Below are 26,734 nucleotides of genomic sequence, written 5' to 3' on the forward strand. Positions count from 1 at the left end.
AACAAAACAAAAAAAAAGAAAAAAAAAGAAATCAGGTGGTAGGAGACAGACCTGGACACCTGGACATTAACTAAGCAGATCCCTGGCTGTAATGAAGATGCCTCTAGGGCTCCAGGAATAAAGGCGGTGTTTGCAATTGGTTTGAGGGATTTTTGTCACATTGAGAACTTCTTCCTGATTTACAAAGTTGTTTCTTTTCTTAAAATATATTTTATTGATTTTACACAGAGAGGAAGGGAGAGGGACAGAGAGTTAGAAACATCGATCAGCTGCCTCCTGCACACCTCCCACTGGGGATGTGCCCGCAACCAAGGTACATGCCCTTGACCAGAATCGAACCTGGGACCTTTTAGTCTGCAGGCCGACGCTCTATCCACTGAGCCAAACCAGTTAGGGCAAGATTGTTTCTTTTTTTATCGGAGATGTTGAATTTTATCAAATGCCTTCTCAACCTGTATTGAAATGATTGTGTGTTTTTTGCTTTGACACGATGAAATGGGCTTTCACATTCACAGGTTTAGGGCATTCCTGAAATAAACCTACTTTTAAAGTGTTCTGCATGGAGAGCTGGAGTTTGCTAACAGTTTTCATAGGACATTTGTGTCTGTTTTTAAGTGACAGTGGAGTACATCTGTTATTCCGAGGCACGTGGGCATGCCGTCTTCAGAGGTGTGGAATCTGGCTTTGCTTAACTTTTGTAAAAGTTGATGAGAGAGAGAGAGAGAGAGAGAGAGAGAGAGAGAGAGAGAGAGAGAGAGAGAGAGAGAGAGAGGAATATCAATTTGTTGTTGAACTTATTTATGCATTCATTGATAGAGTCTTGTCTGTGCCCTGACTGGGGATTGAACCCACAACCTTGGTGTATCAGGACAATACTCTAATCAACTGAGCTACCTGGCCAGGGCTTGGTTAACTTTTTTAAAAAACTGGGAAACTAATTTTCCCCCCTATAATCCTAAGAATTGGAAAGAACTGCCTGGATCTGCTGCCTTTTGAGATTGTAATTTTTAAATAGCATTTCCCTTTTTTTTTCTTCTTCAGATTTTCTGCTTTTTAAGTCAATACTTAATAGTTTATAGTTTCCCCAAAAGTATCCCAATTAAAAAATTATCCAATTTTTAACATAAAATTTTTGTATATTAACCTCTCATACTTTCTCTCATTTCCTGTCTATGGTTTTGTATATTGATGTTTTCTGTGTTTTTTCTATTGTAGATTAAACTCTCCAGAAATGTGTCCATTTCATCATACCTATTTTTCTAAAGAATCTGCTATTGAATTTACTTATTCTCCTGTTTTTTTAAATAAAATCAATAAATATTAGTTTTTAATCCTTTTAAAATAATTCTTTACTGTTGAAAGTATTATATATGTCCCCCTTTGCCCCCCAATAACTCCCTTTAAATCATTATTAATGCATTTAAATTAGTTGCCTTTTGGAGAGATTTATCTTTTTTTTAAGTCTTGGTTTGCATACTTATTTTTTTTCTTCTTGTGTTTGTATAGTAATAAGATAATTTAATTTTGCACTGTTCAGCTCTAATCCATTAATTTTTACATTCAGTATCACCATTATTGTTTTCTTATTAACCTGTAACTGAATTTTTTAATTCTTTTAATTCCCAAATTTTAATTATTTAAGTCTCACAATTCCCAAAATTATGAGTTATCTTTCATTTCTACAAATTCAATATTTTAAAATATGTCTTTTTCTCACTATTTTCTAGTTTTTGGTGTGTTTTTTTTTTAAATATATTTTTATTGATTTTTTACAGAGAGGAAGCAAGAAGGATAGAGAGTTAGAAACACTGATGAGAGAGAATCATTGATCAGCTGCCTCTTGCACACCCCCCACTGGGGATGTGCCCCCAACCAAGGCACATGCCCTTGACCCGAATCGAACCTGGGACCCTTCAGTCCTCAGGCCAACACTTTATCCACTGAGCCAAACCAGTTTCCGCTAATTTCTAGTTTTTAATACTGCAGCCAAAGAATATTGACTTTCAGTTTCCACTTTGGGAATTTATTGAGTCTTGTTTGCTGCCTAAATAATAGGATACTGGGATTGCTAAAAAGATGGTTGATTTTCTGTAAAACAGAAACATTGCAGATAGTCCCTGAATCCAGTTTACTAACTTTATTTTTCACATGCCTTCATTCTAGTTTGTATCTACTGAGCCTTGAGAGGTGAAGGTGTAATTGGTCAGATGTTAGAGGGGGGGCTGCCTGTGTCCTGTAGGCTGTGGTGACACTTTTCTCGGTGTGGAATGTCCCTCTTGCCCCATGTATTGCACTTGGCATGGGATTGAGCCCCTGGCCCACACACACTTGGTGCAGGAAGTGGAAACTGGTGATAGAAAAATGCCTTGTGATAGCCCACCACCAGGAGTCACTTCTGCCTGCTCCTGGGCACAGGGACAGGGCCACATGAGGGAAGGGACACCCTGGAAGGGTCAGGCCCAAGGAGATGGGAATGGGGTGGGGCAACCTGTGTGTGTGTTAACAGCCCAATGTAGGCAGGACCAAGCTTCAGATAGGGGCAGGGGTGTCATCGGTATCAGGGGTATCAGATGTCCCAGTTGCTGGCTGAGGAGGGAAGGAGTCTGCAGAGTGTGGATGCCCCTCCCCGAGAGGGAAGGGTGTGGGGAGCCTCCGTGAGGAGATGGACAGGCTGCTGATGGAGGGGGAAGTTCCTGGGCACACAAGGGGGTTCCTGGTTGGGGATCAACTACCAGGGGAAAGTTGGGAGAGAGGAAGGGAATCCCTGGGGATGGATGGACCTAGGAGAGGAGGCCCCTGGAGAGGGGCGCCATCTGGTGGCCGGGCCCTTTCTGCAAGGAGGAGGTGGAGTAGGCAGGAGGAATCCTGGAGGGTGGTGGTGGGTGTGAAGAGAAACTTGGGCGCCTGGGACTGGGTACAAAGGGGGGGTCCTGTCCTCGGGGCCCAATCCCACCCTCCTTGCTCCTGGTCCTGAATCACCTTGGGGACTGGGCGTCTGCCCGCAGCATCCCAACAGACCGCAGTGTCGCTCATCCAACTCTGCAGAGGAGACATAGGTCCCTGTCCCAGCTGGCTCGGGTGAATGAGAGTAATGGAGGAAGCCACCTGCCTGCTCTGGCCCTGGGAGGCTGCCAGCCAAGTGCCCCCAGGCCCAGGGAGGGAGTCCATGGTGGCCAGGGGAGAGCCTGCTCTGCTGGGGGAAGCAGAGGGCAGGGAGGGGGTGTCCTGCTCCTGGGACAGGATTTACCTCACCCAGCTAGGGGCAGAGATAAGCCGGGTGAAGGAAGGTGAAGCAAGGAATGCAGCCTGCTGGCTGGGCTCAGAGAGGCATGGGGTCTGCAGGCTCCCTGGGGAGGCAGGGCCCCAGCAGGCCCCTGAGCCCCAGGCTTGCCAACAAGGGGAGGCCTGCCAGGCAGCAAGGGCTGTTAGCCCCCACAAGCCTCTCTCTTCCTGTCTGGCATTCAGCACCCACCTGCGGAGATGGTCCAGAATAGCCCATGGGGTCCCTTGGAGGGAAGGTCTCCTGCTGTCACAGAAATGAGGAAGTGAGCCCTCGGTGGCTGCAAATGCAGGGACATCAGTGTCCCGTTGGCCACAGGCCTCTTTCCAGATAGGATTTTTTATATGTGATTGTAAAATAGTGTATGCTCACTGTAGAAAACTCACAAAGTCCCCAGAAAGGGTAGAGATGGGAGAACAAAAGTCCCTCATATCACAGCCCTGGGGTGGCCCTCCCAGCATTCTGGAGTGGTCCCCTCCTCTGGGGGCATTTTATGTTGAAACCACAATATTTACACACCAGGTCTCATATGCTTTCTTCTGCCCAACACTGTAACAAATATTTCCCCACCTCTTACACAGTTCTTCATACTTAGCAGTTTTGTGTTATTAATCCTCACCTGAGGAGCTTTTCTTTTCATTGATTTTTAGAGAGTGGAAGGGAGGGGGAGAGGCACACAGAGAAATGTCGACATGAGAGAGACACATCGATGGGTTGCCTCCCTCACGCTCCCTGACTGGGGCTGGGGATAGAACCTGTAATCAAGGTAGTCGACCTTGACTGGAATCGAACCCTAGACCCTTCATCTGAGACTTAGGCTCTAACCACTGAGAAAACCAGCGAGGGCTCTATATATCATTTTAATAGCTATATTCAAATAGCTTATCAGTAATTTTTTTCATTGCTGTCTTATAGTTTACAGTTTTTCATAATTATAAGTTTGCAGTGACCCCCCCTCCCCCTTTTTACCTTACTTTTGTCTGCATTTCATGTTATTAACTTACGGTAATTCCTAGAAATAGAATTACTGGGTCAAAGGATATCCATGATTTTGAGTTTATTGATACATATTGCCAAGTTGCTTTTCAGAAAAATTTTACTAATTTACCTTGTATTAGTAGTGATAGGAGTGCCTGCCTCATTTCACTACACTTACCACCGTTGAGAAGAATCCAACTTGTATTTCCAGAACTACAATACTTAGCCAAAGGCACCATGGGTATTTCTGTGCTTGCACCCACCTCACCCCTCTGTCTATCTGACAACTCACTCCCCATGTCAGTCTGGCACTTTGACAGACTCTGCAGGCCAGCCTCAATGGGTCACTTCTATCTTCGCCTGTCCCACGGCCAGGACAACAGGTAGCGCCACCTGCCCCACCCCAGCAGCTAGCTAAAGCTGCTGGAAGCCACAGCTTCTGAGTTCTCCCAGGTAAACAGCCAATAGTGATCAGATAAAGGGAATTAGAATCTTAGAGTGGTTTGTCCCCAAGTTTTTTAGGGCTTAGATACACATTGGTGGATTTACAGAATGAGAAATGTATCCTAGCCCAGCTGGCGTGGCTCAGTGGTTGAGTGTCGACCTATGAACCAGGAGGTCACTGTTCCATTCCCAGTCATCGCACGTGCCCGGGTTTCGGGCTTGTTCCCCAGTAGGGTGTGTGCAGGAGGCAGCCAATCAATGATTATCTCTCATCATTGATGTTTCTATCTCTCTCTCCCTCTCCTTTCCTCCCTATCTAAAAAGAAGGAAGGAAGGAAGGAAGGAAGGAAGGAAGGAAGGAAGGAAGGAAGGAAGGAAGGAAGGAAGGAAGGAAGGAAGGAAGGAATCCTGTTTCAGGCTCACAGCAGTTGTCAGGAAGAGACAGTGAGAAACGTCCACCTATTGGGCATCTGCTGTATTTTCGGCCATTTGATCCCCTTTAGCTAGATGTGCCCAGTAACCCCATTAGGTGGGCACCTGGGCCTTCATTTGGATATAAGGAGACCAAGACTGGAACAGGTGAGATGAGGCTCTCAGCATCACTTGGGATAAGAGGTGGGCCTGGGATTTGAACCATTTGTGTGGGATGGCAGGGCCCAATCTCATACTCCACAGCAAGACCATTCAGAGCTATTTTGAGGACAACAGCAACCATGAGGGTCCCCAGAGCTTGTGGGCATCAGTGGACACTTTTTTGTCAAAACAGAGCAACCATGAGTTGTGGTGCTGGAGTCGTGACGGGGGCCCTGGACAGACTGGAAACACCCACCATCACCGTCATTTTCAGGAACATTACCAGCCAAGTTTTCCTGGGGGCCCAGAATAGAGAGTTCTGGCCTAAAAAGGGTAACTATGCAGAGAGGGCTAAATGAAAATGTTTTCCAGAGTTATTTCGGGCCCTTACTCAGTACTACGTTCTTTTGATAGAAGACTGCTCTGAAGGAGTTCTTTTATCACAGTCTTGCTGACAGAGCTCACAATATTTATTGAACGTTTCAGCTGTCACTTCCATATAAATAAACAGGATGAAGAGGCCCGGCTGTATGTGGAGCTATTTTTAGGAGGGGGTGGCTTTGCAGACTGGAAGGATAGTATTTCAGGGAGAGAGTCCTTATCCTAGAATATCCCCCACAGCCCAGGCTCAGCCTCCAGTGGCCTCAGCAGGGGGTTGGGAGGTGGGGAGGTCTGAGGGTCACAGCATCCTGGGTCAGGGGCTCCTTCCCATGCAGAGATGGCCACACATCCTTCTAAGGACATCCCAGCTCCACTCCTCAAGCACAGAGGATGGGAGACAACATTTATGGTCAACTGTCACTGGGTCTGCAGAACACCCAGCACTACCTGCTGGTTTGGTGGGTCTGTGGTGGGGAGAAGACAGTCATTCACGCCAGTATTTGTAACACATAACTATGTGGTTAATCAACAACCACGCAAAGGGCTGGACATGGTTTTCAACAATCCCGGACACATTTAGCACGTACGTGTGCCAGGCACTGACATGTTCTAATTCATTCTCTTTTCACAATGAGATCCAACCTGTCAGGGCTTCCGTGGCTTCTTCCACTTGTGTTTTATACTCGAAATATGAGTCCTGGTTCACATGAGAGAACCACACGCCCAGTGGGCACAGGTCCTGCACAGCCTCTGTGGTCTCTGCCCACCCTTCCCCTCCCAGACTCCTGCACTTTGCCCACTCACATGGTCTGGGGAGAGGCTCCCTGCACCCTAGCACTTGAGGTAAAGGCCCAGAGAACAGCCAGGCAGACAAAATAGTGACCAAGCGACTTGGAGATCATAAGATTACAGCTGGAGGCAGGGGCCTATGAAAGCCTCCCTCCGTCTCCCCAAATTGCTGGATGGCTTCCGCTCCATTTAATCACATTCTAGATGAAAAACAAGGAAGTGTCTTTTAAATGTCTTCATTTTGCCTGGCCGGCATGACTCAGTGGTTGAGCAATTACCTATGAACCAGGAAGTCAGGGTTCGATTCCAGGTCAGGGCACATGCCCAGGTTGCAGGCTCGGTCCCTAAAGGGTGTGCAGGAGGCAGCCGATCAATGATTCTTTCTCATCACTGATGTTTCTATCTCTCCCTCACCCTTCCTCTCTGAAATCAATAAAAACATATATAAAAGTAAATAAATATCTTCATTTTACCAGTTAAGAAGCTCTTCATTTCTTTGTGTGGGTTCAAAATTCTGTTCTCTTCTTTTTACTGGAGAGTTTTAACATTTCTTGTAGCACAATGAATTCTCCCAGCTCTTTTTTCCTCTGAAAAGGTCTTTATTTCAACATATATTTAATATATTTTATTGATATTTCACAGAGAGGAGGAAGGGGAAGAGATAGAGAGCTAGAAACATCGATGAGAGAGAAACATCAACCAGCTGCCTCTTGCACACTCCCTACCGGGGATGTGCCCGCAACCAACGTACATGCCCTTGACCGGAATCGAACCTGGGACCTTTCAATCCACAGACCAACGCTCTACCACTGAGCCAAACTGGCTTTGGCTGAAAAATATTTTTAACTAGGTGTAGGATTTTGGGCAGACAGTTCCCCCGTGTCTACCACCAGTAATTTAAAGATACCCCCATCTTCTTTGGGCTTGCATAGTCTCTGGTGGGAAGTCAGCTGTGACTCATATCATTGTTCCCTGGAGATGTCTTTTCTCTGACTCCAAGATTTATTTATTTTTCTCTTTATCTTGATTTTCAGAGTTTGGCTTTGACACGTCTGTGTGGCTCTTTGTTGTTGCTTTGGTTTTTCTGTCCTGTTTGGGGTAATTTAACTTTCTTGGGTTTGTGAATTGACGTCTCATATTTTGGAAAATTCTCAGTCATTATCTCTTCAAATATTCCTTCTTCCCCATTCCCTCTTCTCCTTCTGGAACTCAGATTACAAGTTGGGATTGATATCATTGAGAGTGTTGTGAATTTACTGCAGCTCTTTTCTTCTTGTGTTCCATTTTGGGTCATTTCTACAGACCCATCTTCACATTCACTAAATTATTCCTCAGAATGGGCTGCAGATTTGCCCACTGGAAGGCTCATTGCCCTGAGCTGACATCCCACCACTAGTCTACTCTCAATGTGGAGAGCCCCTAGCTCAGGTCTCCCCTTAGTCGCTGCCTACCCAGGGATGACCACCTGTGAGTTTTTTTGTTTATTTGTTTGTTTGTTTGTTTTTTACCTTGTTTGAAACTAGCCCACAGACTACAAGCACGGTGAGGCCAGCTTCAGATTTCCTTTTCCTCCTGACCACTTGCTTTTCTACCTGCAGGAGCTACAAAGAGCTCAGTGACTGCACCAAGTACGTGATGGATGGGCTGAACTGCTACTGGCCAAACGCCGCAGTCAACAAGTTCTTCATCTCCGTCCACCAGCGCTACTTCAGAAGCTGCCCTGTCTCTGGCCGGGCCCTGCAGGACCCGCCCATCAGCATCCTCTGCCCCTTCATCGTGGTGCCCATCCTGATGACCCTGCTCATGACCGGGCTGGTGGTCTGGAGGAGCAAGCGCACCGAGGGCGTTGTGTAGGCCGCGGCCCGGGAGCTGCCCCATGCTGAGGCTGTGGGCAGGCAGGGAGGCCGGCAAGCTCTGGGCCTGGCCTGGGAGTGGCTTTCTGGCCCTGACGGCAGAGCAGGCCCCAAGTCCCCTCGTCCCACCTGAGATCGGCTAACAGGATTTCGGAGCAGCGGTGGTGCAGGATTAACCTGGAAGCCCCCAGCGGGAGGTGAAGGCCGCCCTAGGAAGGGGGCTGGTGCTAGGAAGGAGCAGAACATCGCGGTCATTATTTCTGGGGAGTCTCCAATGTGTTTGATCTCACCTCTAGCCTGACTGTGGATGAGGAGTTTGTGATTAAAAGGATGTCCTTGGATTTGGGGAGCGTCAGTATTTCTGGCTGTGGGAGACGGGGAGAAACACTAGATGCTTCAGGCTCTGTCTTCCCCTGCAGGCAGTGGGCAGGGACCAATGGCAGTAAGGCCTGAGTGCACTGAAGGTGCTCCACAGGACCCCGAGGCCCCGCCCCTCCACAGGGCCTGGAACCACTGGTTCGGAGGACTGCGGTGCACAGGCATGCCGAGGCCAGGCTTGCTCAGTTTTGCTGAGCTCCCAGCCCCCCGACTCCCCAAGAATACCCCCAAACCCCAGGTCCAGGCTCCCACCACTCTGTCCTTGAGGGTTTCACCTATTTCCTCTGGCCGTCCCTGCATCCAACACAGCTCTGCTTCCCCATTCAGGATTCTTCCCACACCTCCATGTGTAAACAGGCTTCTAGAAGGCTCTGGATCCCCTAAGGGAGCTCCCACACTGTCCCTCCCAAATCTTCTCTGAGCTGAGCAACCCCTGAGGTACCTGCAGCCCCCAGCTTGCCCCGCCCTCCAGCACCCTCTAGCCCAGGACCTGCCCCTTCTCACCCTCAGCAGCAGCCTCTCTGCCTCCGGTCAGCTGGCCAAAGCCATTACGTCTGGACTCTTCTGTGCTAGCACACCACAGCCACGGGGCCCCCCATCCCACTGGTCAGGAAAGGGCACGGGTATGGCCTCAGGGAACATGGGTTTCTGGAGTCCTCATCACAGGACCAGGGAAGGGCTGCGAGCTACCTGCTAGACCCCAGCCTCCTCTGCCCTCAACTGTTGGAAACGGGGCTGTGAGAGCTGGAAGGAACAAGGGCAATTGTCTCTCGTTAATCCCGCTTCTCCCCAGGAAGCTGATGGCACAGGTGAGTCACGATTTGGGCTCTGGGACCGGAACCAGGTGGAGGAAGCTTCTGGTTGAGGCCCTGGTGTCCCTAGTTTTGGGGATTCAGGAGGCTTCAGAAGCAGGGAGTGGCAGGAAGCAGCTGGAGGACCTCACACTGCACCTGAGGACAAAGGTGTCGACAGGTAAGGACAGCCCCCACCTGGCTGTGGTGGTCATCCCTCCTGTAAAGGGCTGCAGAGCCCCTGCTTCCTGCACCTGTGGGTCCTGCTTCCTTCGGTGCTGCTTCCTGGTCCTTTCAGTAACACACACACACACACACACACACACACACACACACACACGCCTGGATCCGCCGCTTGTGGCAGGGACTCCGGTCCCTCACTCCCAGGGCAGCCCCATGGTCCCCAGGTTTCCACAGGTGGTCAGGGCCCCATGGGGGTCTGCAGGGCCCCAGTACCTCACCCAGCGCTGAGCAGGGATCCTTCCAGAACCAGTCTGAGGGCTGTGGCATCTTCAAAGACAGGGCCCCTGCCTCCTATGTGCTTGCCTGCGTGTGTGTGTGTGTGTGTGTGTGTGTGTGTGTGTGTGTGGTTTTGGTATTATTAATATTATTGAAACTTTATAAAAACACTTAACTTTCTAAAATAACTCAAAGTTTGGTTTCCTTGGGCCGTGGTAACAAATTAGCACAAACCAGGCAGCCTAAAACAGATTTTATTCTCTCGGTTTTCAGAGACAGGAAGTCCCAATCATGGCTCTGGTGGGCCAGGCCCTCTGAAGCTCCCCAAAGGACCCCTTCCTTCTCTCCCTGCCTCAAGTCTCTGTTGGCACTCCCTGGCAGTCCTTGGCTTGTGGCTGCATCACACCAATCTCGCAATCTCGCTGTCTTCCCTGTGTGTGCTGTGTCTCCTCTTCCTCAGACACCAGCCATACTAGATTTAGGGCCCACCCTGCCAGTGGGACCTCATTTTAGCTTAACTCATTCCCTCTGCAGAGACTCCATATCCAAAGAAGGTCTTATCTAAACTTCCAGTGAACATGAATTTGGGGGCCAACTTAGCAAATGCAAGAGCTGGTGACGCCTCGGTTCTCCCCTTTGTCAGGCCGTGACAGGGACAAGGCTGGGAACTGCTAATGACCTGGGGCAGAAGCGGTTTCCAAAACCCAGCCAATCGGGTGACAGAATGAGTCCAGGAGCCCAGAAGTTCCTGATATATAATAAATGCCTTGTCCCCGGTGCTGTGGGGTGTGGCCCTGTCCAGGACCATTCTGGGTGGTAGCTGCCCTCAGCCCAGCCTGTGGGGGCCTTGAGTGGGCAGTTGACTTTTAGGAAAGCGAGTCCTTTCTCCCTCCCTCCCTCCCTCCCTCCCTCCCTCCCTCCCTCCCTCCCTTCCTTCCTTCCTTCCTTCCTTCCTTCTTTCCTTCCTCTCTCCTCACCAGAGGACATGCTTAGAAAGAGGAAGTGGGTGCAGGGAGAGAGAGAAGCAGGTAGCCTTCTGTATGTGCCCCGACCAGGGATCCAACCTGCAGCCTTTCGGTGCACAGATGACACCCCACCACCTGAACCACTCCGGCCAAGCAGAAAATGAGTTTCTCAGATGCCTTGAGAACTGCTCCTGGAATCACTCTTCTGAGCAGGGCATTCTCCGGAGAGGTGCGGGCAGGCAGCGAGAGGGCCACAGGGTGTCTGCTTGGTGCTGCCACAAGAATGAGCACCTGCCAAGATCACAGGGAATGATGCTGGTGCCCTGGCTGCCTCAGAGAGCAGAGGCCGAGGTCAGTGGGGGAGCAGTGGGGTCCACACTGGGGGTGGAGGAGAAGCAGAAACTGCAGGTGCTCCCCACCGAGGGGCACTGCTCGGGCCTAGTGCGCCCCTCCTGTGCTCTGTCTACCCTTCCCCCTGAGCCTGTCCCAGGGGCTCCCTGGGAGTACAGGAGGGGCGGTGGTGGGTCAAACCAGTCACACACGACCACCCTCTCTGTCCCAACCCTTTCCTACCCGCCTTGAAGCGTCTGCCACCCTGAGGGCCACCCAAGCAGGGGAGACCCGGCTGATGGAAGCAGCTGTCCTTCGGGGCCTTCTCTGACAGTCCAGGACAGGGCCTGCAGGGACAGCTGGGAGCCGCTGGGCTGGCCGGGGAAACTGATGACAGCTTTCATTTAACAAGTAAGATTGACCAGCTGGGAAAATGGCCCTCTCTCAAGAGCTTTGTCCTGGAAATCCAAAGAAAAAAGTGTTCGAAGTCAAAGAACCCAACAAATGAAGGGAAAGGTCTTGGGAAATGGGATTGGCCAAGGACATGTTGTTCCCGAAGCCGCTCCCATCAGCAGCTCCCGGATAAAACTGCCCCGGAGACAGGGCACCATCCTCTGAGCCTGAGGCAGCTCTGAGCTGAGCTCATCTTCACAGAAAGGAGTCCCTGCTGGGACGCAGCTGGAGCCGCAGCTGGGGAGGACACACTGGGGGAGGGGGGGGGGGCTGGAATCCAGCAGGGCACAGGGCATTCCTTCCCAGAACTCCCACCACCACCCAACCGAGATAAACCCCTGGGACGAAACTTCCCCTTCAAATTAGAAAGATGGACCCAAAGTCTGCAAATGTGTATTCCCAGTCATTCCCCTCCCAGGAATTCATCCCAAGGGTGTGATTAGAGACGGACAAGAGGCCTCGTGTGGGCTGCTCGGCACCAGGACCACTCACAGAGCAGACAAGTGGAGACATCCTCCGATCAGGAAAGGACAGTCCCGTCAGATTAAATCCAGATGACGGGAAGCAGTTTCCTAAAATTACGTACATGGAGTTTTTTCTCAGGCCATAGAGTTAATTGGAAAAGGCAGATTACAAAATAGGAAAGCGAAGTGATCTCAGTTTAAGGGTGTGTGTGTGTGTGTGTATCTGTGTGTGTCTGTGTTTGTCCTGGAAATCCAAAGAAAAAAATCTGTTAGAAGTCAAAGAACCCAACAAATGAGGGGAAAAGGAGTGTACGTGTGAGTTTGTAAGTATGTTAGTGTGTGTAAATGTGAGAGAGAGTGTGTGTGTGTGTGTGTGTGTATGAGTGAGTGTGAACACACACCCCCAGGCTATATCAACCTGAGGGACGATCATATAATGTGACTCATAGAAACAATCACAGCACACTACAGTGTGAATCTAACTGCCGAGTCACAACTGCTGGGACGCCACTTCCCAGTAATGAAGGCCCCACAACATGATGGTTAGGAGTCCCGGTGCTAGACTCGAACTTGCTCAGCCCTGGCTGGACCCCTTCCCACCTGTGACTTTCGCAGCTTGCTCATCTCTGCTAATTGATATTCTTGGAGGGATGGCCTAGCGTCAGTCATGTGCTCCATCCCCAGGATGGTGTGGTGTCCAAGCTCCAGAGAGAGGCTACTTGCCAGAGGATCAGTGTTTGGAGGTTAGGGATGGAGGGGAGCTGTAGAGGACCATGCAGGAGGCTGGGGGTTTTGAGATGGTGAGGGGAAAGTGTGCTTCATAATTTTATGAATTCTTTTCCATTTTTGAACATAATTGCCCTTTGGTTCCTTATGGAACAAATTCAGGAAAGACCCACAATACTTTTCAAGGCTATTTTCGGAGGTGAACTTGGATCTGACTTTGGTTTCTTCGTCATGGGACCGTGCTGAGATGGCCCAGGAGGTTTCCTGTCTTTACTCGGGTTCCATCACCGTGCCATGGGGATCAAGAACACCAGCTTAAGGGCAGCTTAAAAAAACAGTTTTCTGCCCTTCCCTCAAAGTCATGCCTCCCCGATAAGCCCACCCCAGCCCCAGTCCCAGGGCTGGGAGAGTCACCCAGGGATTCTCTCCCTCTGCTGGGTCCCTTTCCCAACAGACATTTGCCCACAAGCTGGGGCAGTTTGCTCCCTGAGTTTCTGGGGTGGGAGGCAGGCAGGGGTACCTGGAGGTCAGTGACGATGGCCATTTGTCTTCCCATGGTGTCCCCTTGTGTATGTCTGTGTATTAATCACCAAGACCTATGGGATTAGGGCCCACCCCAATCACCTGATTGACTTCCTCAAAGATCCTGTCTCAATCACATTCTGAGTGCCTGTGTTGTACCGTGATTCCGTGATCCCCAAAGACCACAAGGGAGCCAAGTTCGATGCAATTAACAAGAGAGCCTCTTCCATGTTAACATGGGCTCTGTCCCACTCACGCGGAACTTGGCCAAGCCCCCGGGTTTTACACCGGTGGTGATGTCACTGCTTTGGCTGACCCTGATTGGTTGGGTGAGGGCTAGGGTCCAGTTACACAAAATGGAGGATAACTCCGCCCTGTCCCACAGTGGAGTCCGGAGTTTATCCTCACCCTGCCCTGCCCTCTCACCTGGGGGTTGGGATTTCAACATATGAATGTGGGGCGGGGGTGGGCAAAGCTCAGCCCTAATCAGACCCCACCTCCCCAACCATACAACCCCACCTGGTGGCAGTTGGCTCTGCAGCCAATGGAAGCTGTGCTGGAGGTAAAGGTTTGCAATTTGCCATGAGCACTCATGGAAAACAGGGCTGTAGCCAGGCAATTGCCACAGAAACATCACATGCTGAATAAAACCCTGCTTCGATACGCGTCGCACGCTCCTGTTGGGGGAAGCGATCCTAGAGGAGCCAGGGGAAAATCGTGGTGTTGATTTGACAACACAGACTTTTCATCTGGTTTCGTGTTTTGAAAAATGGACTATTCTCTTCTCCCCTGAAGTCGGTGTTCCTCACTGATTTTCTTTCTTTTTTCTTTTCTTCTTTTTTGGTGCAGAAAGGTAAAGAAATGAAGGGCTGAGGAAAGAGGAAGAGAAACGTATTTGTCTTGAGTTAACTGGGTCAACCATTGGGAGGGCAGGGAAAGGGGAGAGGATTAGGGCGTGTTGGAGAGATGCCTACCCAATCAGCCTGCCCTGCGCAGCTGGAAAGTAGGCGAGGGAGGCGGGCCTGGGCCTGTATCCAGGGCATGCGATTGGCCAGCCACGCAGAGAGCACTAGGCCCAGGAGAAAACAAGGAAAGAAGTTTTTTACTCACTCCTGCTCTCCCAGCCTTCCCCAGCCAGGGAGTTATGTCCATTTTGCAGATAAGAAGACTGAGGCACAGAGAGGCAACCACACATGGCACAATGTCCTCGAAATGGGTGCCATGCCAGGATTTGAAGCTGGGGCCTTCCTCTCCCCAGACCCCAGTATGTCACTCACCTGTGCTGGCTCCCCTGGTCCAGGAAAGTGGAGAACAGGAACTTGGGTTCGAGGAGGGAGCTGTGGTCACCTCCTGCTGTGTGTGCAGCAGCAGGTCACACTGGGGTTTGCAGGTTCAAGTGGGCTTCCCTCTACAGGACTCCTCCCCTCCACCCAAGCCCTCCTGGGCCACCTCTGTCCCTAGGGGGCGCCCCCAGCACAGCGGCTTCATGACCAATCCCTTTGGGAAGCCCTGGGGTAGAGCTCACCTCGGGGAGCCTCCCCTCCTTACCCCCTTCCAGGTTGCTGCAGCCCCATAAAGTGTTCTGGTTCTCTCAGCCAACCAGCTTCAAGGACAGCTCTATAGGAGCTTGGGAGAAGCAATGAGGGGGGTCTTTTCATTCTTCTACTCCCCTTATCCCCAGAGTTGACTGCAAGGCCTCCTGTGCCCCCAAGAAGGCTGAGATCTGGCCCCCAACCAGGACAAGCTGTGCTGAAACTTTGGGGACACACCTGAGAGGAATTTGCTTGTGTACCAGGAGTAAGACTCACAGACAGCATCACAGCCCCCCTCAGGTCCTCCCACAGCCCCCTGTTCCCCAGCTGTCTTGCTCATCTCCCACATCTGAATGGCCTGCAGTCCCTCATCCTAACCCAAGGCTGCCAACAGCAACTGCCCTTCCATGGCTCTTATTTCTCCCAACCCCCTAACTTGCAAGTTAAAAGTGATTTCCAAAACTGGTGTCAATAGAACAGTGAGCCAAAACCGGTTTGGCTCAGTGGATAAAGCGCCGGCCTTCGGACTGAAAGGTCCCAGGTTTGATTCTGGTCAAGGGCATGTACCTTAGCTGCGGACACATCCCCAGTAGGGAGTGTGCAGAAGGCAGCTGATTGATGATTCTCTCTCATCAATGTTTCTAACTCTCTATCCCTCTCTCTTCCTCTTTGTAAAAAAAATAAAAATAAAATAGAACAGTGAATTCCTGTTGCTGGGTTTGTTGTTTCCTTCCTCGGGATTTTAAAAGGATAACTGCTTTCTAGTTTTCAAGTCCTGGCCCCATGGATCCTGCACAGCTGGAAATTGTTTTATGGCCCAGGAAACAGGCGAGGCAGGCATTCACCCAAGCTGTTCCCTGTGCTTGGCCTGGCTTTCCTGCCCCCCTCGTGGGCCTAGAGGACACCTGGATGCCGCCGGCTAGATCCAAACTTGGTTCGCTGGAGGGCAGTAGGATCTCAGATTTCTCAGCTCCACCAGGGCCCCACCCCCCTGGTCCAGCTGGCAGACTGGGGAAAAAGCCCTTACTGGGTGCTCGGCTGTCCGCTAGGGGCGCAAGTGAGTCAAAGGCCACCAAGAGGGACCCAAGGCAAGAGGCAACTCCATCAACCCCTTACAGAGCCTGCCACCTGCCCAGCAAAAGACCCATCCTTCCTTCCTCAATAACTCAATCCCCTTCTTTTTCACAAAGGCATATACACGTGCAAGTGCAGAAAGACCAGAGAAATTACTAGTGCTTATAACAGGGCCAGTCACATAGTAGATCCTCAAAAGCATTTAATGAATTTATTCATTGTAATTAATAACAATGAAATACAACTTCAGCAAGTCCTCTGCGGTTCGACATTTAACTTGTTAGCAGTTTTCCTCTACTTCTTATTGCCATGCCAGATGCTATTTTAAAATATCCTCTTTGTTATAGAATTAACGATATAAAAATAGAGGTAAACGAAACAAAATAAATTAGAAGTTTTCATTGTCACCATTCAGGTAGTTTTTAGCATACATTTTGGCAGGTAGTCTCCAAACTTTGCGGGGGAGGGGGAGTGGCTGCTAACAGGTACAGGGTCCTTCTTGGGATGATGATGAAAATGTTCTCAAATCAGACAGTGGTGATGACAGCCCAAAGTTGGGAATGAATACACTAAAAACAACTGGATTGGGTACTTCAAAATGGTGAATTCTATGTCAAAGGAATTTATATCAGTTTTTTAATTAACAACAAAAAAGACAACTAATGGTAAAGTAAAAGGAAAACTTCAATGTCGGGCATCCAAGCAAAAATTGTCAGGTATGCAAAGAAACAGGAAAACTTGACTGGGGATGAGGACAGAAACCAATCGATTGAAACTGATGTTCAGTTGACACAGATGTTAGAATTATAGAAAGTTATTATTACTGATTATAGTAATAAATTTATTGCTTCTCAGCTCCAGATTAGCCCTTTAACTTGAGCTCTGTGGTTTTTGGGGCTTTTAAAAAATATATTTTTATTGATTTCTGAAAGGAAGGGAGAGTGGAGAGAGATAGAAACATCAATGATGAGAGAGAATCATTGATCGGCTGCCTCTTGCACACTGGGGATCCAGCCTGTAACCCAGGCATGTACCAACTGGGAAATGAACCGTTACTTCCTGGTTCATAGGTCGACACCCAACCACTGAGCCATACCAACTGGGCAGACATTTATATATGTCTAAGAATTTGTCCATTTCTGCTAGGTTGTTGAATTTGGTGGCATATAGTATTTCATAGTATCCTTGTGTGATCCTTTGTATTTCTGTGGTGTCCATTGTAACTACTCTTTCATTTCTGATTTTTTTAGTCTTTTCTCTTTTTTTTATTAGTGAGCCTAGCCAGAGGTTTGTCAATTTTATTAATCTTTTCAAAGGACCGGCTTTTTGTTGCATTATAATTTTGTATAGTCTTTCTGTTCTCTATTTCATTTAATTCTGTTCTCATTTTCATTTTTTCCTTCTGACGTTGGGCTGCATTTGTCTTATATATAAGTTATATCATAGTTTTATTATATAAAACTATAAGAATAAGGTGATTTTGATGGAAGGATAAATAACTCAATAAAAAATGGGCAAAGGATATAAAGAAGCCATTCCCTGCCCTAACCGTTTTGGTTCAGTGGATAGAGCGCTGGCCTGCAGACTGAAGGGTCCCAGGTTAGATTCCGGTCAAGGGCATGTACCTTTGTTGCAAGCATATCCCCAGTGGGGGTGTGCAGGAGGCGGCTGATCGATGTTTCTAACTCTCTATTCTTCTTCCTTCCTCTCTGTAAAATATCAATTATATATATATATATATATATATATATATATATATATATATATACACACAATATATATATACACACTATATATATATATATATATATATATATATATATATATATATATATTTTTTTTTTTTTTTTTTTTTTTTTTTAAAGAGGCCATTCCCAGAAGGGATGCACAAATTCAGGGGAATTACAAGTCAATGCATTCAGAGAAATGCAAATTAGACCCACAATGAGAGACCATTTCATACCCAATACCAGGAGGTTACTAGACATTCAAACTGCTACACACTGCTTGTTGGCATGGTAAATAGTATAACCACCTAGAAGACTAACCTGGTGATTCTAGTAAAGTTAAAAATGTGTCTGCTCCACCAACCAGCACTTCCTCCTCTGGGGGCAGGCCCCAGAGAAACCCCTCCCCTGTACCCTGGATTGCTTTTGCCAAAGTGTTTACTGCAGCTCTGTAACAGCAAATGATTGGAAGCAACCTAAATGTCCAGCAATGGGAAAGTGGATAAATAATGTGAAATACTCTTATATAAGAATAATCTATGCACCTACTAAAGTCAACACTATGGATCTCTACATAGTGGTATGCATACATTTCAAAACATGGTATGAAGCCCAGCCGGTGTGGCTCAGTGGTTGAGGATCAACCTATGAACCAGGAGGTCACAGTTTGATTCCAGGTCAGGGCTCCATCCCTAGTGTGGGTTTGCAGGAGGCAGCCAATCAGTGATTCTCTCTCATTATTGATATTTTTCTCTCTCCCTCTCCCTTATTCTCTGAAGTGAATAAAAAATTAAAAAAAACAAAAAACAAAACATGATATGATCTAAAAATACACCAGTTGTGCCCTGGCAGGTGTGGCTCGGTTGGTTGATCACCACCCCATGCACCAAAGGATCACTGGTTAAATTCTCAGTCAGGGTAGGTGCCTGGGTTGAAGGCTTGATCCCCAGTGGGGGTTGTGCAGGAGGCAGCTGACTGATGTTACTCTCTTATATCAATGTTTTTCTCTCTCGCTTTCTCTTGTTCTCTCTTTCTCTCTCTAAAGTCAATAAAAAACATATTTTAGAAAACATAAGTTGTGGAAACATATTTTAGGGTAAATACGTATATTTACACCCAGAGTTGGACCATATTTGTTCATTTTTAGGAGACAGCGCCAACTCCCAAAAGCCAATGCACCCTGCTCACTGCCCTCATTGGTCTGAGAGTTGCCAGTGCCCCATACCCTGGCCGTCGCTGGGTATTTCCCATTCTTATCATTTAAGCTATTCTGATGTGCGTGAAGGGATGTCATGTTGTGGTTCCTCTGGCCTTTCCCTGATGATATGGAGGAAGTGCATGTTTCATTGTTGCTTGCCCTTTGAATCGCCTCTTTGGTGCACAGCCGGTCCGGCTGGTGCTAGACTCTCTTTTAGGAATTTCTACCTTTTCTTGTTGATGGATAAGGTCTTTATAGGTTCAGGAGATGAATTATTCGTGGGATATATGTATTGCAAATATCTTCTTCCACTCTATGGCTTGTCTTTTTAATGGAGTCACTTGAAGAGAAATTCTAAATTTTAATGTAATCCAATGTATCCCTTTTGTACTTTACGGTCAGTGCTTTTGGTGTTCTGTTTAAGGAATTTTTGCCTTCACTGGGGAAAGTACTCTGTGAGTTCTTCTACAAGGTACTGCATTTTTAGTATTTACCATATTTTTCGGACCATAAGACGCTCCGGACCATAAGATGCACCAGTTTTTAGAGAAGGGAAATGAAGAAAAAAAGATTCTGAAACAAATAGTGTCCTAAAATATTTTATGTGCATTAAAACCCAACATCACAGTCATAAACACATGTAATCAACCCTGTAAAGTAAACAGCAGCATTTAGAACCATTTTAGAGCCGGGCAAGCACACAGAGACCACACAGAGCCGGGCAAGTAAAAAAACTTTTTTTTTAAAGTATATGTGTAGGCTATATTTGGACCATAAGACCCAGGGACTTTTCCCCCCCACTTCTGGGGGGGGGAAAAGTGCGTCTTATGGTCCGAAAAATACGGTACTTTTTGAGTCCTTTATGGCGCCGGCTCTGCTCACACTGTGATCTAGGGCTTTCAGCCTCCATAGCTATGAGACAATACATTTTTTTTGTTTCCAGTGTTTCCCAAAGTGTGGTACGCATAGCCCCAGGGGTACGGGAAGTTTGGTGGGGGTACGCGTTGCACCAGAGTTTGGTGGGGATATGCACTGCACCGTGCTTAGCTGCGCCTAATTCTACATTCTCATGAGTACAAGGGGTACTCAGCATTACGAAAATTATAGAAGGGGTACACATATGTCAAAAATTTAAGCCACTCCAGTTACTGTACTTTTTTCGGTCAGCTCTGGCCAACTAATACAATATACTGCTAAATATTTTCTGATAGTTTGGGAACTTGTCTCTATCTAAACATACTATTTAATACAAATGCCATTGTACTATTCATGTCACCTTGCCACTCATTTTTCCATTGGGCACTGTGAAGATTAAGAAAAAGAAACCATACCAAAATGAAGTCAGAAGGCCAGAATGGGGAGCTCTCACACAACCTGTCAGGTCAGTTACAGAAAGAGTTGTCAAAGATCCCAACAGAATTGTTCACAGGAAAGAAGCATCAGTTATAGACCCCACAGGAAAAGATGGATGTCGTGTCTGATACAAGACATCAGATGCCCCAGCAACTCAGGCAGTGCAAAACTGTTTTCTCCCTGAACTATCGGCTGTCTCCGCTGGACTTTTATTCAACCTCTCCCAACTTTCTTTTTTCCATAAAATAACGTTCCTCTCTTTTGTTTATTGGACTTGGCTTATAGCTTTTGCTATAGTTTGCTTGTTCTGAATTGCAATTCTTTGCTGCTCCCAAGTAAACCTATTATGCTGGCAAAACAACTGACCTTTAGTTTTAAGGTTAACAGCACTTCTTCGTACCTGGAGATCTGACAAAACTCTGTGAGCCCCATCCTTTATTCCCCTAGGACGGTGGTCGGCAAACTCAGTCAACAGAGCCAAATATCAACAGTACAAAGATTGAAATTTCTTTTGAGAGCCAAATTTTTAAACTTAAACAACATAGGTAGGTACATTGTTATTAACTTAATTAGGGTACTTCTAAGCTGGCCTTTACTAAAAACTCAAAGAGCCGCATGTGGCTCGAGAGCTGCAGTTTGCCGACCACTGTCCCAGGGCCCTGTGGTGAAGATTTAAGTGGCTTCCAAGCTGTCACTGCTAAAAATGCACGAAGGGTGACATTTTCACCTCTTCCCCACCTGACATCCCATACGACCTCTGAGCCATCCTCAAGAGGCTAGCTGGGGCCTTCCCAGGCCTCAGATCCTACTCTCCAGTCAGCTGGTTCCTTCATGAGATGTGAGTTCTAATATATATCTGCCATGTGCATTTTGAGAGACATAAAATTTGCAAAATTTTTTATCCTGTTTTTTAATTTTTTAAAAAATATCCTGTTTTGGCCGAAACCGGTTTGGCTCAGTGGATAGAGCGTCGGCTTGGGGACTGAAGGGTCCCGGGTTCAATTCCGGTCAAGGGCATGTACCTTGGCTGCGGGCATATCCCCAGTAGGGGGTGTGCAAGAGGCAGCTGATCGATGACTCTCTCTCATCGATGTTTCTAGCTCTCTCTCCCCCTTCCTCTCTGTACAAAATCAATAAAATATATATTAAAAAATATATATATATCCTGTTTTGCCAAAACTGGTTTGGCTCAGCGGTACAGCGTCGGTCTGTGGACTGAATGGTCCCAGGTTCGATTCCGGCCAAGGGCATGTACATTGGTTGCGGGTACATCCCGTTAGGGGGTGTGCAAGAGGCAGCTGATCAATGTTTCTCTCTCAATGTTTCTAGCTCTCTATCTCTCTCTTTTCCTCTCTGTAAGAAAATCAATAAAATATACTTTTAAAAAATATCCTGTTTCTTAAAAAATCAACTGAACAAATTGAAGATCTAATTGGCTTTGTTAAATTATTTATAAGCCAGGCAGCATCTCATCTAGCAAGCAGAAACTCTGAGGAGTTATACAAAATGGAAGGCTTTTATAGAAAGGAACATGGGGCAAGGACCTCATGAAAGTTCTTTAAGAGTTCAGGGTGATGATGGTTTCTTATTGGCTGAGCTGTGGTGTTTTCCATTGGCTGGGCTTGTTGCTGGGCAAGGAGAAAATCTTCCTTCCTCCTGCAGAGAAGGTAAAGTAGATAGCCCACCTCCCTGTCGGAGATGCCAGGCCCACTTTTCTCATGTTTGGAGTGATAAGGAATGAGAGTGAGTCTTCCAAATTAAGGATCAATTGTGTTTAAAAGAGACCGTTGTATTGTGCTACTATGAAAATAACATATAAATGACAGTTTTTAAAAAAAGAGGAAAACTTATAATCCTACCACCTGGACACAATTTTTCATTTTTGTTTACTTACTTCTAGTTTCTGCCCATATGTTTTTTTCCAGAGTTGTAGTAATGGTATCTAAACAATTTAAATGTTACTTATTGTTTGTGGTTTTACATAATCTGCGTAATGATCAAGCTTAATGGCTGTACAATGTTTCTGTAAGTAAATGAGCAGTAATTTAGTTAACCATTCTCCTAATGCTGAGCCTGAGGTTGCTTCCAAGTTCTATAACACAATGGAAATTTTTGTGCCAGAGCTCTTTCTGTTCTTGGCTTACTTCCTCAGGCCAATCCCTAGAGTGAAATTACTGGGTCAAAAGATTCGAAGGCTTTCAGGACTTTTACTGCATCATGTGCCAAGTCACCTGATGCCAGCAGAGCAAGCAGTGGTCCAGGTGAATTCTGAAGGGTGACTCCTTTTCACAGATAGATGTCATAGCATCGTTGCACAGAGTTCTGTTGTGGGATTTTAGCCATGACTTGGAAAAGGAATCCCCAGAATGTTGGTCCCTTTCCCCAGTGTACAGGGAGAGAGCTGTGGCTGCAAGTGGAGGGACTCTACCTGGAGGTGGCACTGCCTTGACATGCCAGGTGACTGCTTTGGGTGATGCCAGTGTGGTCTCGAGGGTTGCAGCCCAAGATGCAGATCACAGACACCACCCTGGATGTTACAAATGCTCAGTACATGGTATAGTTGCTCCAGATCATTCCTGCCTTGTTCACTCCAGTGTTCACATAACTAATGGATATACCTTCCTGTGGAAACCCCTTTTACATCCCGAATGGTTCAGGGTTCGGGTTCTGGAGAAGGCCACACACAAATGAAAGAAACTAGAAAAGTATTAATTTGGGAATATTGGGGGCCAGGCGGGAGCCCAAGAGAGGATTACACCCCGCTCTGGCCTTGCTATCCCTTTTAATTTTATTTTTTAATATACTTTGATTTTTTTAAATATATTTTATTGATTTTTTACAGAGAGGAAGGGAGAGCGATAGTGTTAGAAACCTCAATCAGCTGCCTCCTGCACACCCCCTACTGGGGATGTGCCCGCAATCAAGGTACATGCCCTTGACCAGAATCTGGACCTTTCAGTCTGCAGGCAAAGCTCTATCCACTGAGCCAAACCAGTCCCTTTTTATTAAGACTATGGGATACACCCATAGCCTTTAGGTAGGAAATTCCAATTACAGAAATTTACATCAGACAAACAGATAGAGGCTGCTTCAGCTAACAATGTTTAAATTAAACAGTGAGTGATTAGCTCTGACCTTTCAGAGCAATTAAGGCTGTTGACCAGCCTTCCCTGTTTCCTGTCCACATCTTTCTATTAGTGAGACAAAGATCCATTTCCTTTCAACTGTGTGGGCGTTTTTTTTGTGATTTTTTTTTTTAAGGGAAAACTGTTTTGTGGCATTTTGCCCACAGCACTCACTGGAGTGTTCTGATACCTACCGTGTTTCCCCGAAAATAAGACATCCTCCAAAAATAAGACCTATCGCGTGGAAAGATAAAACATCCCCTGAAAATAAGTGCAACTTTGGGAGAAAAAAATTAATATAAGACACTGTCTTATTTTCAGGGAAACAGGGTAGTATAACAAAGTATAGGCACTACACAAAATATGAAACATGGGCAGCAGTGCATTGCTGCCACAGTGGATTCAGCATCCAGAGTGTGCCGCAAGGAGCCCTGTGTTGAAGGTACCTGTCTGGACCCTCAGCAAGACTTCCTAAATGCCCAGACCCTAGGCCGCCCCTGCGCTGTCAGCAACCGTCCTGAGAATGCTTCCTGGAGACGACAGGTGCATTACTTGCAAGGGCCGTTTCTGTCCTGGGCGATGTTCTCCCAGGGCTTTGCTGGCTCTGGGGCCCCAGCCTGGAAAGGGAAAGAATCATAGACGTGCAGCTGCAGGAAAAGACAGTGGGACCTAAGGAACTGATTGCACACCATCTCTCCAAACTTAGAGAAAATGAGGAGTTACGTGTTATATGTTTGTTACGCCCAGACTTCCTGATCCCCAAGGACCACCAGGGAGCCAAGTCCAATGCAATAAACAAAAGAGCCTTCACCATGCTAGCATGTGCTCCTCCCACCCACGCCGGCAGCATGGCGGAAGAGAGCGAATTTCTCCCAGTCCAGGGGTTTTGAGGGCTAGGGATAACTCCGTGGAGTTGGGAGCTCATCCTCGTCCCGCCCTGCCCTCTCATTAGCTGGGTGAAGGAGGAACCTGTTCCAAACAGAAGGTCTACCATGAGCCGTGCTCTTCACCGGTCTTCCTGGCTCTGGTCTCCTCTCTGCCTGGCTCCCCTCTGTTAACGAAAAAAACCATTGAAACCTGTAAAGAATTTTTTTGTGAGTTTATTTGAGCCTAACTGTGGACATGCCAGGAAGCAGAACCTCAACGGATTGAGATAATGCTCCAGAGAATGGAGGGTTACATTTCTATATTTATACATTGCAATCAAAGGAAAGGGACGTAGGTTAGTTACATGAATTTCATTGGTGATATTGTAGATTAGGGAGGTGGGACAAAGCGAAGCGGGGAAACCTCTGGGATAGGGTAAAAGGTTAAACAATGGACATGAGCTTCGTTTACAGAGATGGATACAGGATACTCTAACGTAATTAACAGTTGACAATTAACTTGATAACAATAACAATGAGGGAATGTCTCCAGGCCATTTGTTGTGCCCTGAGGGGTCCGGGTAAAAGGAAGTTACAACTTACCCAGACATCTCACAGATATGTCATCTCCGATGCCTGAAGGCAGATGGGCTCAGTAAAAGATCAAAGTTTATCTTTGTCAGGTGAAATATCTGGGACATGAAATACCTGTTAGATATTTAATTTTCAAATCATCTTTTGTGGTCTCTGGGTTTGCAAGACTGCCATGCAGGCCTTCCCTGAGCTTTTCAGGTTACATGTGGCTCTTTTCTTTCACACCTCCCACCAGCTCACTCAGAGCCAGAGACTTTTTTTTATTTTTATAAAGAAAGTCACTCCACTGTTTCAAACTTTCAACGGGGCTTCTGGAAATACAATTCCAACTCCTTGGCTCTTTCCTCCCGGTGTATGTGGTGAATCTCATCTTTCAGAAGACCCATTCCCTCCAGGAGCCTGGCCTGAGCGCTGCTCCCCCAATCCCAACCCCGCCCTTATCACCAATCACACAAATGGACGTGAGAAGAGTTTGTACAATTTGAAAAACTTTTAAAGTGCTTTACAAAACTGTAAAAGATAAAAGAAGGACTATAACCCATTAAGACAAGCACAGGAAAGGCCCCAGCCACTCCTCTGCAGAGCCTCAGCCAAGGCACATCTCACCGCCCCGCCCTCTCACCCCCTCCACTGCAGGCTGTGGGGTCGGCCGGGTCCTCTGCTTCCTGGGCACCACACAGCGGGGACGTCCATCGAGACGGTCGGTTCCGGCGCCGCGCGGGTCTCTCTGAGACGCAGAGAGCAGGCCTAGCCCAGGGAGAAATGAATGGACGCAGAAACCAGGCGCAAAGGCCCGGGCGCTCGGAAGCGCAAGCTCCGCAGCTGACTGGAAGATCCGCCCCCAGCCGCCACTGGCCAATCAGCGAGGACCGAGAGATCCTCCTCCCGCCCCCGGCCGCACCCTCTGCCAATGAGCGAGGCCCAGCCGCCTTCAGCGCACGCAGTTGTTCGCATCTTGTGCTCCAAATAAAGTTCTTCAGGGCTTTGAATTTTTTTTTTTAAAGCGCCCGCCGCAGTCCCAGCCGCGGCGGACGAGAGTGGTCGAGTCTCCGCCCTGCCACTTCCGGTCCCGCCGCCCGGAGCCGGTGTGGCTGTGAGGGGCCGCGTCTCGCCGCCGCCGCCGCCGCCGGCCGGCCGGGCATGGTGTTGGGCGCCGGGCCCGCCTCGCCTGTCTCGAGGTGCCCAGGTGAGGAGCGCGCGGCCCCGCGGCGGGCGAGGGGTGGTCGCGGGCCTGCAGGCGGCTCGGCTCCCCTCCCGCGGCGCTGCTGCAGCAGGCGGACCGAGGGCGGGCGGCGCCGGGGCCGCCTCAGGCCGCGCGGCTGCTCCCGGGCGGGCGGCGTGAATGGGACCGGCCGGGGCCGGGCTGGAAGGGCCGCCCGCAGGAGCACCCGCCGGGCCGGGCACACACATGGCCGCCGTCGCGGGGGTGCTGCTGGCCGCATTGTCCGGAGGAAACGGGGCGCCGGGCGCCGGTCCAAGGTCACTGGCCCGACGTGGCGGCGGGAGCGGGTCTCGGACGCGGCAGTCCGACTGTGACCGCCATGGAGTCGGCCCGGGACCTGACGCCGTTGGGGGCGGCCGCGGCGAGCTGGGGAAGCTGTTCCCGGGGGCGGAGGAGAGGACAAGGGAGGCCGGAGGACATCTTGGAACGATCGGTGCAGCTGGTCCCGGGTCCAGACCCGGTGCCGCCGGGGTGTGAGCTTGGGCGTGGCCCTGCCCTCGGCGGGGCTCGGTTTCCTCCGCCGGCCCCCGAGGAGGCCGGGCCCGCCCCTGCCCGCATTCCTCCGGCGCGACCGCGGCCGGGAAGGCTTCGCGGAGAAGCTGGAATCTGGGTGGGAATGTGTTCTTCCTGTGCGAGGAGTAGGATTGGGTGGTGAAG

General features: G+C 48.5%; 2 protein-coding genes across 4 annotated transcripts in view; both read left to right on the forward strand.

The window, feature by feature from the left end:
- The window catches only part of RAMP1 (receptor activity modifying protein 1), a 30,801-nt gene extending 22,164 nt beyond the window's left edge, over positions 1 to 8,637 (forward strand). Inside the window, exon 3 of the mRNA XM_036421649.2 lies at positions 8,044 to 8,637. Within this exon, the coding sequence (XP_036277542.1) occupies positions 8,044 to 8,299 (256 nt within the window). The 3' untranslated portion in view covers positions 8,300 to 8,637. The remainder of the gene's footprint in view (positions 1 to 8,043) is intronic.
- A 17,249-nt stretch (positions 8,638 to 25,886) lies between these two features.
- UBE2F (ubiquitin conjugating enzyme E2 F (putative)) overlaps positions 25,887 to 26,734 on the forward strand; it is a 29,869-nt gene continuing 29,021 nt past the window's right edge. The window contains exon 1 of one of the 3 annotated variants that reach the window (XM_045575651.1): positions 25,887 to 26,041. In XM_045575651.1, coding sequence (XP_045431607.1) covers positions 25,996 to 26,041 — 46 coding nt within the window. In that variant the 5' untranslated portion in view covers positions 25,887 to 25,995. The remainder of the gene's footprint in view (positions 26,042 to 26,734) is intronic. The other 2 variants (XM_045575652.1, XM_045575650.1) reach the window with 2 other exon arrangements.

Source organism: Pipistrellus kuhlii, unplaced genomic scaffold (genome assembly GCF_014108245.1).
Source record: "Pipistrellus kuhlii isolate mPipKuh1 unplaced genomic scaffold, mPipKuh1.p scaffold_m20_p_7, whole genome shotgun sequence".
In the NCBI taxonomy this organism is placed as follows: domain Eukaryota; kingdom Metazoa; phylum Chordata; class Mammalia; order Chiroptera; family Vespertilionidae; genus Pipistrellus; species Pipistrellus kuhlii.